Below are 17,358 nucleotides of genomic sequence, written 5' to 3' on the forward strand. Positions count from 1 at the left end.
CAACCTGGGCTCTGCAGAGTCTCAACTCACACTGTTGAGAATGACAACTCTCTCTCTCTCTCTCTCTCTCTCTCTCTCTCTCTCTCTCTCTCTCTCTCTCTCTCTCTCACACACACACACACACACACACCAACGCCAAATTAAGTTGAGGTCTTTGGCTCAGTCTGGTCACAGCTCGTCTTCCACCCTCAGTGCTGTGAGCTCAAATGTTAATATTAAAAGATAATCATTATTATTACTGTTATTGTTATTGTTCTTGTTATTTTGATTTTATTATCTTGTCTAATTAACTTGCAAAATTCCCCATTTGATTTAGGTTCTTTCTAAATGTGTTCTCACATTGTTGAGTGGCCGCTTCAGGGAGCTGCTTGCCCCTCAGGTTGCTGCTTTATTCTGGTACCAGATGCCACAGATGTTGGTGTTGTGGGGTCATGTGATCACGTATGACCGATTTATTTAGCCATATACATGTCATTACATACCACACCACACCGTACCACACACACCATCTGTTCTCTCACCATCTAACCCTAACGCTGCTTCAAAGACTCTGTCACACACACACAAACCTACACACACACACTGTATGGTTAATACATCAAGCGGACCCCATGGTTCCCTCTGCTCTCAGTAAACACCGGCTGAGCGCTGATGGACTCCAGTGGTTGTCAGTTTGCTGAGTGATTCTGAGTGCATTCGCGCCCCCTGGTGGTGAGAAATAGATAAGCAAAGATTTACAAACTGCTCAGTGTATATAAAGTATCTATAGGTCCCACTATAGGATCATAGTTACATGTTGTGATGTACAGTGAGGCATTGTTTTGAAGCCTACATGTGTGGGTTTGTCCTCCCATAGTTACATCCGTGAGGTGTGTGTGAGTTTGTGTGTGTGTGTGTGTGTGTGTGTGTTATTTATTAAATTCCACATATAACGCTGTGTGTGTGTGAGCGGCTGGAGGTGTGAGACCTCCACACTCTTAGACCCCCAGCACCTCCTCTAATCTGCATAGAGGAGTGAGCGGCATTCTTCAGCTGCTCACACACACACACACACGCGCGCACACACACACACACACACACACACGCGCGCGCAGACGGAGTGGGTGGGAGGGGAAGTTACGACGTAGTGGAGCTCCACTCGACCAAGTTTCCAGCAGCTCAGCCATCACGGGCTCAAGTTCAGACATGAAGCTCCGCGGCGGCCCGGGACGCGACTCATGCGGGGGTAGGACGGCGTGATCGCGGGTACAATAGGCCCGGACCGGCCGCTGCGCCGGAGAGCCCGAATATGGGTCAGACTGCGGTGTCTGCGAGCGGTGAGTGAGTGTGTGTGTGTGTGTGTGTGTGGATATGAGTGAGTGGATATGAGTGTGTGTGTGCGCGCGCGTAAAAGCAGCCGCACATTCCGCTATCTTTATTCAGGAAGTCGTGTTCTTTTCTTCTTCTTCTTTATTTAGTTTTGCTGTCACACTCGCCAAACTTTATCACCAGCGGAGCCTCTTTGTCTTTACGGCGTAGAAAGAGTTTGAAGGCGCTCTGGCATCATTCTGCTGAGGAGCGGATGTGTGTGTGTGTGTGTGTGTGTGTGTGTGTACATGTATGTCCGGATGTGTTAGGAGCCAAAATACACCGAGATCAGTGAATAAGGAAAATAGAGGAGTTCAGAGACAGATGATGTGTTGCGTAACCTCACAGTTGTTTCTGCAGCTCATGGCTCAACACACACACACACACACACACTCACACACACACACACAGTTTGATCTGAGTTGATGTATTTAGCAGCCAAACGTGTGTGTGATCCAGCAGAGGCGCCTCATTTGGTTGCTGCTTTGTTTTTCCTCATAATGTGGAGCTTTGACCCAGAGGCTTACAGTGGATTTGCTCTCAGTTCAGTCGTCAGTCAGGCCTTCGTACCCTCTGTAAAGCTTCACAGGAAGTGACATCGCCCGCATGATGACCACATAAACAGCCTCAGGTTTGGGAGGTGAGAAGGGAAACACATCTCTGCTCTGCTCTTCATTCTGTTGTCACACATGTGCAACAAACTGCAACAAACTGCATCAAACTGCATCAAACTGCATCAAACTCGTATCACACTGCATCACACTGCATCCTTTCATTCTCTCTGAATAGCAACACTATTCTGGGGCATAACAAAGTGATGATGTTCAGATGATTGTCACTTTATTGTCGTTATAAATGCTCATCACAGCTTTCCAGACTACAGAGTGACGCCTTCAAACTTCTTACTTATTGGAACAAAAAGCCGCAAAAGCATCGTCAATCATCTTCTTCAGGCTTTTGGTTTTGCTTTGTGGCATGTAATCAAGCACATATGGGAGCTTTCATCCATCCATACCTGGTCCAGGGCCTGAGCGGAGGAGGACACAGCTGGATGTTTGGAGGACAGGAGGTGATGTCATTGTCCTTTTTATGAGCTGAGGACAGACTAATGTACATGTGTGTGTAAACAACATAAGCAAACTCACCAGAGTGAACGTTGTATTTGAAGGTGAAATGCTCATAGATATGAATGTCATCATTATTAAAGTGTTCAGTCTGAAGCCTTGTCGGACTTTTCTGCTGTCTAAGTGCAAGAACTGGCGGCAGAGCCAGGCGAGGTGAACAGCTGTGAGCCGGCAGCTGCACATGAGGAACCCTGTGACGCCTGGTGGACGCGTCATTAGATCCATATTGTCTCTCGAGGCGGAGAAATTCACTTTGCGTTCCGATTGATGCCTATTTTGAAAGTAGGACGACGAACCAAAGGTGAAAAGGAACTGAAATACCAACCGGCTGGCTGAATTACACACAAAACAACATCAAGTGTTACATAAAGCATCACACCTCACAGCAGAACAGAGCAGAATACTCCACAGCTCTAACAGCAGTGTGTGTGTGTGTGTGTGTGTGTGTGTGTGTGTTCAGTAGCAGCACAGCAGTGTGTGTGGGCGAACGTAACGCACTTCCATAGCAGATAGAATTTGCTGGCCATCTATAATCCTCCGTCTCTTCCTGCGCCAAAACAAACAAATATTTCCAAGTTGATGGTATTTATTGTGTCAACACCGAGCTGCAGGGAGAGAGACGGATGGCCGAGGATGAAAGCAACGACTGGACATTTATAGAGCTGCCAGCCTTCAAAATAAAAGCCAGCCAGCGTGCACAGGAAGTCCAGGCTGCAGTAAGGATCTATAGGGTGAATGCTCTTTATGTTGAATTCTGGATGACATCGTGCTGTTGTGTGTTTAGAATGCTGAACCTACAGCACAGAGGAGAGAGATAGTGTCAGTGGGTTGTTAAAGGATCATTAACATAAAGCTAATAACCACAGGGCCTGGCTGAGTAACAAACTCTATACTGAAACACAATTAAGCTTTTTACTGTTCTGACTGTTTGCTCTCAAAGTTGCGGTGAGATTAAAACTCTGGCGTGTAAAGTCACTTTTGCAGTTTAACTTGTTGCCAGTTGAACTGCAAGACGTTCTGAAGTACCATGAAACACACACACACACACACACACAGAGAGAGGTTCTGGGGTTTTTTATTTGCCATGAAAACCAAATTTGGTGAAAAGTGGGAGTGTGGAGCTTTAAGGAGTGTGTGTGTGTGTGTGTGTGTGTGTGTGTGTGTGTGTGTGTGTGTGTCCTGTGCGTGATCCGGCCCACGTGTGTTACAGAACCATGGGAATGTTTCCAGTTGGAAGAAATGATCAGAGTGTGAAAAGTGTAGTCAGTGCCCGGCGTCGTATCCTGTCTCCTCACCTCTCACTGCCTGGGTTCTGTCTTCCTCCTCTTACTGTCCTCCTCTTCCTCTTCCTCTTTCTTCTCTCTCTCTCTCTCTCCCCCCTTTCTCCCCCTTTTCTCTCTTTTCCTCTGTTTGTGACGTTTGGTTCCCCCCCTCCTCAGCGACTTTCAGTGAAGGAAGGAAGCCTCTCCCTTTCCCCTCCTCCTCCTCCTCCTCCTCCTCCTCCTCCTCCACACAAGTTGTTCCTGCTATACCGTCTCATACACACACACAGACTGTCACAATACACCACTTTAACCCTATGAAATGCTCCCAGACGATGTATCATGATCCATTCAGGACAGTTATTGAGGAAGAGTCTAGTAAAACAACTGTAATGTGAGATTTAGTGACCAGGAGCTGGAATACAAGCAGACAGCTGCTGTGTGAGTTACAGTGTACATCAGGCTCCGTGCACAGGTCGCACATCTGAACACCTCTGAGGTCTGGGCGCTGTGTGTGTATGTGTGTGTGTGTGTGTGATTACTTCACCCACACATCTGTTGTGTCCTTACTTGTGTTTTTGCTTATCTCTCCCTTGTCCACGGCCGCTTCCCTTCCAGGTCCTGACTCACCAGTGTAGCATGACATCGCCCAGTGAGTGAGTCATGAGTTTCAAAATAAAAGGCCTCGGTGTGTGTGTGTGTGTGTGTGTGTGTGTGTGTGTGTGTGTGTGTGTGTGAGATCCAGTCAGCAGTTGTAATCTGTGATAACATCCCCGAGTTAAGCTGGAATGAATTAGAGGCACGTTGTTGTGATGAGGAGACGCTGTGCTCTGTCTCACTCCTCCTGTTCGGATGCAGAAGCTCTCATTTTACTGCGAAAATGAGCTCAACCTTGACCTCTGTGTCTTGGTTGACCTCTCTGTTTATGTTGCTCATATTCTATTAATGATGTCATCCTTGTGTCCACATGTATTCAGCTCAGTAACCTCTTCTTCTTTAATTTCATTTTCTTCTTCTTTTAAACCTTTAATTAATGGGATTTTATGCGTGATGATGATGATGATGATGATGACTGATGTCTGTAGCCTTTAGGAATTAGTAGATCCTGATGATGACAAAGGTGTCATTTACAAGCCACCTACTGGTTTGCAAATGAGCTCGTCTTCATTCGAGCTGTGGGCTGAGCTGTTACTTCACTTCACTTCACTTCCTGTCTCTCTCTCTCTCTCTCTCTCTCTCTCTCTCTCTCTCTCTCTCTCTCTCTCTCTCTCTCTCTCTCTCTCTCTCTCTCTCTCTCTCTCTCTCTCTATTGTCCTTGTTTGGTTCCCACTAGCACTTTTACAATCGGGGCTAATAGTGATGAGGATGATGACAATCGCTGTTAGTGACTTTCCCATCCTTAGTCGGACGATGCAGCTGCTGAAATGCACCTATTGTTGTGATTTCATGTCAACACAGGAACAGGAAATGATTCTGTGTGTCTGCGTGCGCATGTGTGTGTGTGAGAGAGAGAGCAGAACTGTGTGCTGCACTGCGCTGCACTCTTCCACCTCTTCCTTCTCGGTGTCATGTTTGTCTCTAAACGCTCCGTCTTTGCTGCGTCCAGCTGAGAGTCGCGGTCATGAAGTGAGCAGGATCCTGCAATCAAACCTGCAGAGTGTGTGTTTGAATGGCACGTGTGTGTGTGCGCCGTCACAAAAGAACATCTTCCTGCACTGCTGTTAACATTTGGACTCATCATCATCATCATCATCATCACATCTACTTGTTGCACATCAGCAGCAGCGGTCTGTGTAACGGCCTAATCCAGTCACATGAGTGTGCATAAGTGTGTGTGCGTGTGTGTGTGTGCACCATTACCCTGCAGCAATCTCCTCTAAGCTCTCTGACTACACATGTGTGCGTGTGTGTGCGTGTGTGTGCAGACAAGATGATCGCAGGTGTGTTTGTTTGACTTTGTTTTATTTAAATATAGTTAATGAAACGGCAAAGACTCTCTCTCACACACACACACACACACACATAGGGTGACTCAGGGTAGGATTTTCTGACAGGTTCCTTCATTAATTATGTAACTTAAATGTGTTAATAACATTATCATCAATAATGCAGCTGTCCATCAATACCTCTAATATCTGACCAATCAATTTAATTAGCAAAAAAAATCCCATTATGTTAAAAAAGTCTAAACAGTCCTCTGTTGGATTTGACTTTTGTAGGTTTGTTGTAATACTTTTTAAGCTTTTATACGGTTTGGAATACAAACTTTTGTTTTTGCAAAGTGGAGCGATCAGAAATTCAGGGGTGTGTTACTGAAATAACACAACTGCAGAACCAGTCCCATCCAGTACTTCAGCTTCAGGGAAAACACACACCTCCTCTCCTTCCTCTGCAAGGTTCCGGTATGGCGAAACACACACACACACACACACACCCACAGTGTCTCTCTTTTGCGAACGTGCACACACACACACACACACACACCATCTACACACACAGTCTGCAGTATTCCACAAGGTTCACGGCACTTCTAATCTTCCAACAGGAAGAGAAGGAGTCATGGAAGTACAGTGATCTAGCCAAGACACACACACACACGCGCACACGCACACACACACACACACACACACACACACTGCAAACTGTATAGAGATACAGATATAGAGTTTCTGCTTTGCTGTTGAGAGCTGGTTACACAAATCGACGCACGAAAATTGATACAGCCAAGTCTTCCTCAAGCATCTGCCTGATGAAGATCTCGGGTTAATGAAGTGTAAAAGTAGATTTCTGAATGTATTTTTTTGCACCTCCTGTGTCTTTTCTAGTTGATGGGGTGGAGAAATCTTCATCGCTGGCCAGCTGTGACGTGTTGGTGGACAGCGCCACCAATACCCAGAATGCCACTGCGACGCGGCAGCAACGAGGCAAGCTGTCGTCGCTAGGGAAACTGTTCAAACCCTGGAAGTGGAGGAAGAAGAAGACCAGTGACAAGTTCCAGGATCTTTCCAAAGGTTGCCTGTGTGTGTGTGTGGGTGTGTGTGTGTGTGTGTGTGTGTGTGTGTGTGTGTGTGTGTGTGTGTGTGGAGTATCTGTGTGTTCTCAGTTTTAGTGCAATGAAAAGGGACAAAAGTAAACAACTAAAGAAAGCAAATCCACTCATTGAAGGCTCTCAGGGGTCTTGTAGTCGTGTAAGGAGACAACAACTCAGCTGTATATGTGGGTGTGTCACCTTATAGAGCTCTAGCATATGAAGAGACAACTAAATGGGTCCTAAAATGGAGCCCTGAGGTGCACCACAAGTGAGTGCAGCTGCTCAGCACACGTTTCCTCCCCACAAATACAGAAAACGCACAATTAGACAGGAAAACAATCTTTTTTCACCGAATATCACAACAAAAGAGGCAACTGGAAGACTGGGAACCTGTAATAGAGGTTTGAGTTTTTGACACTCAATGATCCAATATTTAATATGGAATCCCTGTAATACTCTACGTTTCTGAAGGCATGGGGTTTCTTTTGCTCAAAGGCACTTCAGCCTCAGAGCCCCACTAAAGCAGCCTTAACCAACGCCTCGCTTGTCTCCGTCTTTCAGTTCTAGAGAGGAAAATCTCAACCAGGCAAACGAGGGAGGAGCTGATCAAGAAAGGAGTTCTGATCGCGGACCAAGGTGAGTCGGCTTGTTTCCTCCACACAGTGAGAGTTCAGCGTCTTGGTCGCCTTACTTCAGAGTCTCTAATGTTTCCCGTCTTCCAGATGAACCGATCAACAGTGAGAACCTGAACGGGCATGCGGAGGAGGTCAAAGTGGACATCGAGTCCCCGGAGACACAGCCGGGGGGACAGGCCACAGGACAGGGGGACAAGACAGGTAGCGTCAACACATCTGGACCTCTTATTGTCTCACGCTGTGATATGCAGCTCTGACGGGAGGACGGAGCATTTCAGGATATGAACCTGTGTCAGAATGTGTCACTAACAGAACGAGTCATCACATCTCTGCTCTGGGGACAGAAATGAAAAGGACAAAGAGAGAACTAACAGGAACCTCTTTCTTTCTCACTGCTTTAATATAAATGATTTGAAGCGACTTCACGCCCGGAGGATGAACTTGTTCCACTCTGCGTGCCTGGATTTGATCTTTTCTATAAAGCGTCCTGCTCTTCAGGATGCAGGGGACACGACGTCCTTTCAAGCTACATGTATACAAAGTTTCTGGACAGTCTAGATCGATGTGGCTTTAGTTTCCCCGCAGAGACTCCATCGCTCCGTGTGCTGTTATTTATTTAGGGATGTAGGACTTCTCCAGCCTGTAGCGATTCCATTTTTACACGCGAGAACTAAATACGGCTTCTTTTTTAGACACGGCTGGCTTTGCTCTGGTCTCTTCAGGCTTTGTGTGTAGCAGCAGCAGCTCTGGCTGACATTGAATCCTCTCTGGGATCTCTGCTGGGTCTAATGTGTTCAAATACAGATTCCCATTAAATCAGGCACACACACACACACACACACACACAGAGCAGTAACGGTCTGCTAATGCTTTGCTCTCCCTGAGGAGACGAGGCTTCTGTTCTGCCGTCTGATGCTGCTTAAGTGTTTTCATCTCAACCCTGTTAGCATTGAGCTCTGAGCCATTTAGAGAAATGTTTGTTCACTTGTCAATAATCACAAAGTCAACGGGAACAAACACTGAAAATGTACAGACACACACACACACACAGACTCTCTACATGCACAGGCACATGCTCCCTCACAGATGTTTGTCCTTCACATTCCACATCTTCCACGTCCTCTGTAATCTCCAGCTCCTTGTCATTTGTTGTCTCTTCTGTCTCTTTGTCTGTCCCGCACGTCTCTCTGCACAAACACACACACTCCCCTTGTCTCTGGTGTCTTTCTGATTAACCCTTAAACATGTCTCCTTCCCGCTTCCTCCGCTCTGCTCAGAGAAGCGCGATACTTCCAAACCCGTCGCCCGGCCGACCGTCGAGCCCAAACCTCGACCTCGAGACGCTCAGGCTAAAAAGCAGCACAGTGCCGCTCCGTCCACCTCCTCCAAAAGCGCGGGCGGCACCACGGGCACGGCCAGACACAGAGACGGGGCCTCGGGGGTTAAAAAGACGGTTAAAAGCACAGGCAAGCCCGGCTCCACCGCACAGGCCAAAGCTAACCCGCGGAACACTAACACCACCAGCCGCGGGGCTGGTAAGTGGAACCTCAGCTGGTTTGGACTGAAGCCTGTTTGCTTTTGCATGAATCCTTACACACTCCAGGAACTTTTCCAGGTAAACGTACATCAGCTGTTCTTTGATGGATGAATGAATTCCACCTGCCTAGGGAGGATCAGGGGGCGGAGCCTGCAGAGCTGAGCACCTGATTGGTCAAAACACAAAACCACCAGAGAGCAAAATCCACTAAGGTGACAAGGAAGCACCTGTTTATGTTCTCATGTCAGTGGGAAGGTGAGGAGGGAGGATAGATCTGAATACGAGGATGAGTCAGTTTGCTCTCTGACTCTGACTAGGCAAGAAAAGTTAAAAGAGAGTTGGGCGTTAAGAGGAACACAACTGAAACTGAAATTCATTCGCTCATGGTTTCGGTGCAGTTGAGCTCAAAAGCAGAAGAACTCAGCCGATCCTTGATATGAATCCTGACATCATGCATGTAAACATCAGCAAACACACATCGGCAAAGTCAAAAGAGCCACTAAAGCATCAGGTGGCTCACATCTGCTGAACCCTCACTGTTCCTCTGAAGGACTTTCAAGTTCCTGAAAGGGTTCCTGGCCTGTTTGCCTGCATGCAGAATGTGCCTGTGTGTGTGTGTGTGTGTGTGTGTGTGTGTGTGTGTGTGGTGTCAGACTCCAGACCTCATGTGTGAGACGTGACTCTGTGTATCAGACACCGCCACGTCCATGACGACCATGAAACGGTCGTGGACGAGGTGTGTGTGTCGTCCCTTGTGAGAAACGCTTTCCTGTTGAATAAAGTCGGAGTGTTTCCTTCATAATGTTTACTGAGAAAGCAGAAGTGAAGATTTATAGTTTGTCCTGTGAAGACTTCTTCATTTATAATGGTTGGACAGGAAGGATGTGTGTGTGTGTGTGTGTGTGTGTGTGTGTGTTTTGCATGTCTGGTCATGTGATTTTCGACTGATGTTGATGCAAAGGCATGGTCACTGCCTGTGTGTGTGTGTGTGTGTGTGTGTGAACCTACAGCATGGTGGGTGAAGTGAGCAGCATGTGATCTCGTTCTTGTCCAAAGGCATTAACTGAGTTTCATGTGAAGGAGGAAACTTGTGGAAATGGAAAATGTCTGTAAAGTGAGCGGCTGTCACTCCGCCGCTGGTTTCTATATTTAAACCTGGACAGATGTGATTAGAAAGGGTTAATGTGCTTCAAGCTGGACAGATTGTGGAATGCAGATATAAATAGTGGAGTAAAGAAGCGAACAAACGCTGTGTGAGAGAGCCAGGGTGTCATGTCCACTCTTCTTCTTCTCCTTCTCCTCCTCCTCAGCCAAATCCTCTCATCCGAAGAAGACGGGAGCCGCAACCAAAGGCGCCCCCTCCTCCTCCTCCTCCTCCTCTTCCTCCTCCAATACTCGTACCAGAGCAGCCAAGGACGCAGGAGCTGCAGCGCCGGCCAACGGGACGGAGGCCCGGCCCAACCGCAAGTCAGACACCTCGTCCTCTGCGACCCACAAGTCGTCCACAGAGACTCCTAGCAGGTCTGGAGAGGTGAAATCCTCCTCCCTGTCCTCAGGCCCTAAGCCGGCCTCGTCCTCGTCCACGGGCGCTGAGACGCAGGAGTCCAAATCCAACGGCGCCACTCTGGCCGTGCCCGACTCCACCACGGACATCGACAGCCCGGTCAAGTCTCCCCACGTCAACCCGGTCACAGAGGACACGTCCTTCACTGAGGAAGAGACGGACAGACGGGGGGAGGACGGCAAGAAGACAAGCAGAGGAGAAGACCAGAAAACGGGGGACGGGTAAGAGAGACGCGACTGCCAGAAATGTTGTACTCCAAGTGTCAGTGTCAGTTCAGTCCTTCAGTCCTGCCACTCTTCTGTCTCCTCTAGGCCACAGGAGGGCGACACTGAGCGGCAGACGGGCCTCAGCGTCAACGTGGAGCGTCCAGAGGTGACGGTGATCCCCGACCGGCCCAGAGACAGTCAAGCCAGCGACTCGGACTCTGACGGGCCGATCCTGTACCGCGACGAAGAGTCGGAGGAAGACGACGAAGACGACGAGTTCGTAAACAGTACGAATACTTTGTGACAAGTATCATCTCATAATCATCAGCTGGGGTCCTTGGATGTCCTATGAAGGCCTTTGGAGACCTGCGACTAGTTCCCTTTTGTGCGTTTGTGTGTTTCCAGGCTCTCTGGCCAATAAGATCCGCCGGCGCGACACGCTGAACATCAAGCTGGGGAACCGGCCCAGCATGAGAGAACTGGTGGAGAAGAACATTCTACCAGGCAGCTCTGAGACGGAGAGACACGAGCTACGGCAGCAGATAGGCAGCAAACTCATCAGGTACACACACACACACACACGCACACACATACAACACATTAGCTCTCGGCGTCTCGGTGTTATTTGTGGTTCTTCTTTGACACCACTGCTCTTAAAGTGTGTGAACACATTTTTCTCCTTCAGGCGTCTGAGCCAAAGACCCACAACGGAGGAGCTGGAGCAGAGGAACATCCTCAGACGTACGTCACACAGACACACACACACACACACACACGCACGCACAGCAACACAAGACATGGAGTGACCCAGGGTAACCAGACACAGTTGTTGTTCTGATGCCTCCAGCGTCATCACAGATCCATAGGTTTCACTTAAAACGGCGTAGATCCACATTCCACACACAAGCTCACTTCTCTCTGCTCTGTGTCACACATTTACACATTTACACAAGATAATAAGAGCCAATTTTCTCTGTTAGACGCCAGACAAGACACCAGTTAGTGTCTGATGGATACAACAATAGATTATAATGAAAAGTGTGAGTTTAAACAGTCGATACACAAATAAACAGAACCACCGTCCACCACACAGCAGAACAGCAGAGTGGAGACACAACAACACACAGCTTCTGTTCCTGCAGCTCATTTACTGTGATGCTCAGAAGATAATGGTTTTGTCGGTTGTTGTGGGAAAAGAGTTCAGAGCCCAGATGTCTTATGGATCAAGTCTCCCACGAGATGAGGGGGGGGGGGGGGGTCAAAGGTCAGCCAGCACCCGAGGGCCAATCAAGTCCGTCACATGCAAAAGAAGCCGTGACGGAAACGATTCTGTTCATTTGAAATGTTTTTGCTGATTTGCAGCCACGAACAAACAAATATGTTCAAATGAATGATGTGTTGTTATATCTGTGACATCACTCTGTTGTTCCTCTGCTGCAGATAAGAATGAAGCAGAGGAGCAAGAAGCCAAACAAGAGATTAAGAGGAGACTCTCCAGAAAGGTACACACACACACACACACACACACACACAGAGAGAGAGATAGAGGGAGAGGGAGAGGAGAGAGTAAAGGGCTGGTCTATAATTAGCAGCTATGTTAAATTCACCTCATGTTGGGGAGCATAGCTGCCATCTAGTGGACACAAATTGAACTTTCCGTCTCTTCTTATCAAAATACAACGATATTAAGAAGTCTGCATTTATTTTAGACTTTTAGAAGACTTAGACGGACGCATATGTTGATTTTGTAACATTTATAACCGCCTGCGTTTATGTGTATGTGTGTGTGTCTGTGTGTGTGTGTGTGTAGCTGAGTGTGAGGCCCACGGTGGCTGAACTCGTCGCTCGGAGAATCCTGCGTTTTAACGAGTACGTGGAGGTAACGGATGCTAAGGATTACGACCGGCGAGCGGACAAACCCTGGACGCGGCTCACCCCCGCTGACAAGGTGAGGAAGTCATGGAGACGCAGAGGGACGGAGACAGTATCTAACTCAACACTGCCCTCTGTTGTTCACCTGTGAGAACACAGAATAGACACAGTCAGAGTGGGAGATGCAGTAGATGATTAGCTGTGTGTGTGTGTGTGTGTGTGTGTGTGTGTGTGTGTGCGCCCCCCCCCCCCCCCCCCTCCTCAGGCTGCCATCCGTAAGGAGCTGAACGAGTTTAAGAGCCGGGAGATGGAGGTCCATGAAGACAGCAAACATTTCACCAGGTACTCCCGCCGGTCGATCGCCTCAGAGTCTGACAATAACTTACGCTTCATTAGGAATTTATCTGCAGTTTACTTGCTGGCGCTGATCAATATTAATATCATTCCAATCCCCCAAACCCATTTCCTGTAAGCACATTAAAGGCCTGATCCAGTCCACCTGGGCCCACTGCACTTTATTAACCCCCAGCCACTGATTGTCCATAAAGTGCTGGTTCACTCTCTTATTTGCGATTAGTTGCAGGACGTGATTCATATCGTGTGCCTGTGCAGCGTGTGTGTGTGTGTGTGTGTATCGACCAGAATCAAATTAAGGCCATCATGTGTGGGGTGCTGAAGTGAAGTGAGCTGCTCTCTAAATGTGTGATCATCATGAAGAGCAGGAGGATCACGATGAGCAAACATGTCAATGATTCATTTTAATACAATAAGTTGATATTAATGTGTAAAGTTCTGGTCTAATCTAATCTAGTGTGAAGGGTGGAGGCCATGTTTGGGAACTTTGCACCCCACTGTGTAATGAATGTGACTACTTATAGCCAGAATAACTTGATACTCATGATATCCACTTGCTGTGCCTGTGTGTGTGTGTGTGCCTGTGTGTGTGTGTGTGTGTGTGTTTCCAGATTCCATCGACCCTAAGCTCCCACACTGCCAGCTGGACGTCAGCACCCAGAGTTCTGCCGTCCACACTCTCCTGCCTCCAGCCCTGCAGGCCCACAGTGCAAAGCTCAGGCCGCTTTATTTTGGGAACCTTTAGCCTTTGACAACATGTTTAGAAGTCGGTCGTGACAGCTACAGGCGTGTCTCAGGCTTTGGGCCTCTGTGAGCAGCAGCCATTACATATTTGCACATGTGTGTGTGGTCAGAGGAGGCTGTGTGTGTATAAAGCTGCAGGTAAGGATCTATGTACATATTAAACCTGAGCTTCTCTCTATGTTTTTCTGGAATTGCCAGAGGAAAACAAAGGAGCAGAATTCCCCACTTAGATAAGAATAAGGCTTCATTTCCCCAAAGCTCTTGAGTAGAATAAACAGCAGTACTTGATCGGTCCTTTGCCCATATATGGACATCCTACTAAAAGAGGAAATGCAGCTGATGTCAGTGAGAGAGGAGGAGACTCGGTGTGTGTCGCTCAGACAACAACAGTTCATCTGTAGACGCGTTTAAAGTGTTTGTCCACTAGAGGGCCTCAGACCTTCAGGATAACACATCAGGTCAGAATGAAGACCAGGATGCAAATGAGGCATAATATGAGATTGTTACTGAAGCTGAGGGACATATGGACACCTGCGGCTCTGTAGCTGATTAGGAGCACACACACACACACATACACACACACACACACGCATACACACCCCATCATAACGCCCGTACCCCTCTGACACACACTGCTGGAGCCACATGCTGTAGTTTTCATCTTCACATGTTGAGCATCGCGACCTTTGCTCTTCTGTAGAGCGTGGAGGAGTAAATGTACAAATAGACGCTCTGGTTCCATGAATACAGAGCAGACAAGCCGCTCTGCCACGGAAAGGGCCTTGTGTCATCTCGCTTCAGTGGAAGTGATTTATATTCCATTTTCCACAACATGCAATTTATTCTACATGTAAAGACTCCTTCCTGTCATGTGGCCTGAGTCTCAGTCTGAAGTGAGGGGACGACGCTCACGCTCTGACCCCACATGGAAGCAGTGTTACAGGTGCACTTAAGTATTCAGTCAGATGGCCGCGCTTTCATCTGCAGGATTATTCAAGAACCATACGTGGCAACGTGTAGGAATGATGAAATGGGAGTGTGTCCGTGGTGTGTGTGTGTGTGTGTGTGGTTCTGCCGCAGTATGGTTCTAAGGTTTAGCCTCGTACGTTTTTAACGCTGCGATTAAACAGATTTGTACAGATTCAAGCGCCAGAATCCCTTTTATTGTAAAAAAAAAAAAAAAGGCCAAACTGTGGGAGCTTTGACCTCGACTCAGACTCAGAATCAGACTCAGACTCAGACTCAGAGTAGATTTACACTGAAATTGACCTTTTTTCTTGCATTGCTTTATAGTTTTTGTTGCGTTGGACGGCTCTTAATCTGCTTTGCATCTGGGACCACATGTGGGGTTTGATGCAGGCTTCCGTCTTTATCTGCTCAGTATTTACACACACACACACACACACACACACACACACACTCACACCAGGAGCTGTTTGGGAGTTTGGCAGATGTTCAAAGGCACTTCAGCAGCGGTGGTAATGAGGGCTGCCCTTCCCTCCTCCCCTTCACGTTCATCCTGCCTGGGATTGAATCCAGGAGCTTTAAACTCCCTTCTGCTCCCCACGCCGTCGACCTTTAGGCTTTGTCAAGATGAGACCTGAATGCCGGGCCGTGTTCGTACAAAGGTCGTCAATCAGTCAGCTGTGTTCTCAACATGAATCCCAAACTATTTGATTGGCAACACAAGCAAAACCCACACCTCCACCTTCACCAAACTACCTGCCAACCCCTTTGACCCTAAAGCAGCTTGTGTTCTCTCATCTGACCTCTGACCTCCACCACACTCGTCCATCTTAAACCGAGCTGTACACCGACGGAAGCCACAGTATTTGTTTCTTTGTTGATGTTCTAAATGGATTCTTTTGTACAGACTGTATATGGAAGCATGTTCTACTGCCAATGACATGGAAAACAATATAACTGATGTGAAGATTTTAAACTACGACTGTGGTCTTTGTGTTCTTTTATCCTTTATCATCCCTGAACACTGATATGTGATCAATCGACTGGACCTCTCACTTCTCTTTTCATAGTTTTGTCTCTGTCGTTATAAAGGAATCAATCTGACTTTGTGGTACACATGTTAGAAATCAAATCGCCTCACTAATTATAATGATTTGATTCCGGCAACTGTGAGATAATCTAATAAGGCGCACAGACAATCTGGATAAATATGAGCCGCACAGTCAAACGGAGAAATGGAGATGAGTCCTGATTAAAATATACAACCAGGCAGAGACGTTTATCTGCAGGCGTCATCTGATCTGATCTGAGCCTGGCGTCCTCACAACAGGACGGGCAGAGATCCAAGCAGAGCCACAAAGAGGTTTACATGTGTCTCAGTCGCTTGATGCAGGTGTGGCAAAGGTCTGAGGTCTTGTATTTGGTCTATATGGGAGGTTTTCAACTGAAGGAGCATTTAAATTATCAGATTTCAGCTCTTATGGGAGGGAGAAGCCTGCAGGAGGATGTGGGCGGCATGGAGTGCAGCTCTGAGGAAGCAAGAGAGGGAAATGAGACTGAACGAGAGACGGACGCAGGAGAGGAGAGGGAGTGAGAGGAGAGGAGAGTGAGTGAGGGGAGTGAGAGGAGAGGTGAGTGAGTGAGAGGAGTGAGAGGAGAGGTGAGTGAGGGGAGAGGGAGTGAGAGGAGTGTGAGTGAGAGGAGTGAGAGGAGAGGTGAGTGAGGGGAGAGGGAGTGACGGGAGTGAGAGGAGAGGTGAGTTAGGGGAGAGGAGAGTGAGGGGAGAGGGAGTGAGAGGAGAGGTGAGTGAGTGAGGGGAGGGGAGTGGAGAGTGAGTAAGAGGAGAGGAGAGTGAGGGGAGTGAGGGGAGAGGGAGTCAGAGGAGAGGAGAGGGAGTGAGTGAGGTGAGTGAGGGAGAGGAGAGTGAGAGGATGGAGAGATGGCGTGAATCAATCTGTGGCCCAGCTGTTTTACTGCCCTCTGTGATGACCTGCTGATGGTCAAATTGATTCGGTGTCAGATTTGCGAGAGGCTGCGACCTCGGCGACACTCAGATTGAACTTTTTGATTCACCGCTCACGTCGTGCGTCCGCTCTGCAGCGCCACTGAAGGTCACAGGCTCCCAACAGGCAAACAAACGTGTCCAGACCTGGAGACACGATTTCCACTTTCAGGGATTTTTAAGGTCAGTGGAAGAATGATATCAACAAAATGATTTATGAGCTGATCTCCCGTTGAAGCGACTACAGAAAATAAGATAAAATGCAGTAATATGAGTCATAAGTACATTAATCCCCAGTGGCTTGTACTTATCCTCAGCCTGAAGTGTTTGGTTGAGTGTAGTGGATGTTCAGACTCAGATCAGGACGGCGTGATGATACTGTAAGTGTGCTCTTGATACATTTCTGCCTGTAATCATCATAAAGCTCCTTCCTGTCTCCTCGCTCTGACTCACACAAAGTGATATTTACGGTTCCCCGTGCCAGGATCCTGCACAGGTGAACACACAGAGGACCTCTGCACTCTCATCTTCCTCATCACATTCAGACCTCAACCCCAAAACTGGGAGGTGAGCTTCTCTTTTTAGTGAAGTGCAGCAACCAATCTCCTCCTAAAAGTCCCGAATGTCACACTGGCTGTAAAAACCTAAAATACGAACACACACTCTCTCACTCACACACACACACACACACACACAGCCTCTCCAAGTTAATGA

General features: G+C 47.8%; 1 protein-coding gene across 3 annotated transcripts in view; it reads left to right on the plus strand.

Moving 5' to 3' along the window:
- phactr2 (phosphatase and actin regulator 2) overlaps window positions 1-15,621 on the plus strand; it is a 21,322-nt gene extending 5,701 nt beyond the window's left edge. Inside the window, exons 1-13 of one of the 3 annotated variants that reach the window (XM_076159071.1) lie at window positions 1,119-1,316; window positions 6,559-6,744; window positions 7,326-7,400; window positions 7,487-7,600; window positions 8,677-8,934; window positions 10,247-10,721; window positions 10,812-10,993; window positions 11,112-11,268; window positions 11,392-11,447; window positions 12,147-12,208; window positions 12,517-12,654; window positions 12,844-12,920; window positions 13,544-15,621. In XM_076159071.1, the coding sequence (XP_076015186.1) occupies window positions 1,289-1,316; window positions 6,559-6,744; window positions 7,326-7,400; window positions 7,487-7,600; window positions 8,677-8,934; window positions 10,247-10,721; window positions 10,812-10,993; window positions 11,112-11,268; window positions 11,392-11,447; window positions 12,147-12,208; window positions 12,517-12,654; window positions 12,844-12,920; window positions 13,544-13,559 (1,824 nt within the window). In that variant the 5' untranslated portion in view covers window positions 1,119-1,288 and the 3' untranslated portion in view covers window positions 13,560-15,621. Of the gene's footprint in view, window positions 1-1,118; window positions 1,317-6,558; window positions 6,745-7,325; window positions 7,401-7,486; window positions 7,601-8,676; window positions 8,935-10,246; window positions 10,722-10,811; window positions 10,994-11,111; window positions 11,269-11,391; window positions 11,448-12,146; window positions 12,209-12,516; window positions 12,655-12,843; window positions 12,921-13,543 lie in introns of those variants that run through there. The other 2 variants (XM_076159060.1, XM_076159063.1) reach the window with 2 other exon arrangements.
- The last annotated feature ends 1,737 nt before the right edge of the window (window positions 15,622-17,358 follow it).

This window comes from Genypterus blacodes, unplaced genomic scaffold (genome assembly GCF_046128005.1).
Source record: "Genypterus blacodes isolate CSIRO-AG114 ecotype Tasmania unplaced genomic scaffold, CSIRO-AGI_Gbla_v1 ptg000010l_1, whole genome shotgun sequence".
Classification (NCBI taxonomy): domain Eukaryota; kingdom Metazoa; phylum Chordata; class Actinopteri; order Ophidiiformes; family Ophidiidae; genus Genypterus; species Genypterus blacodes.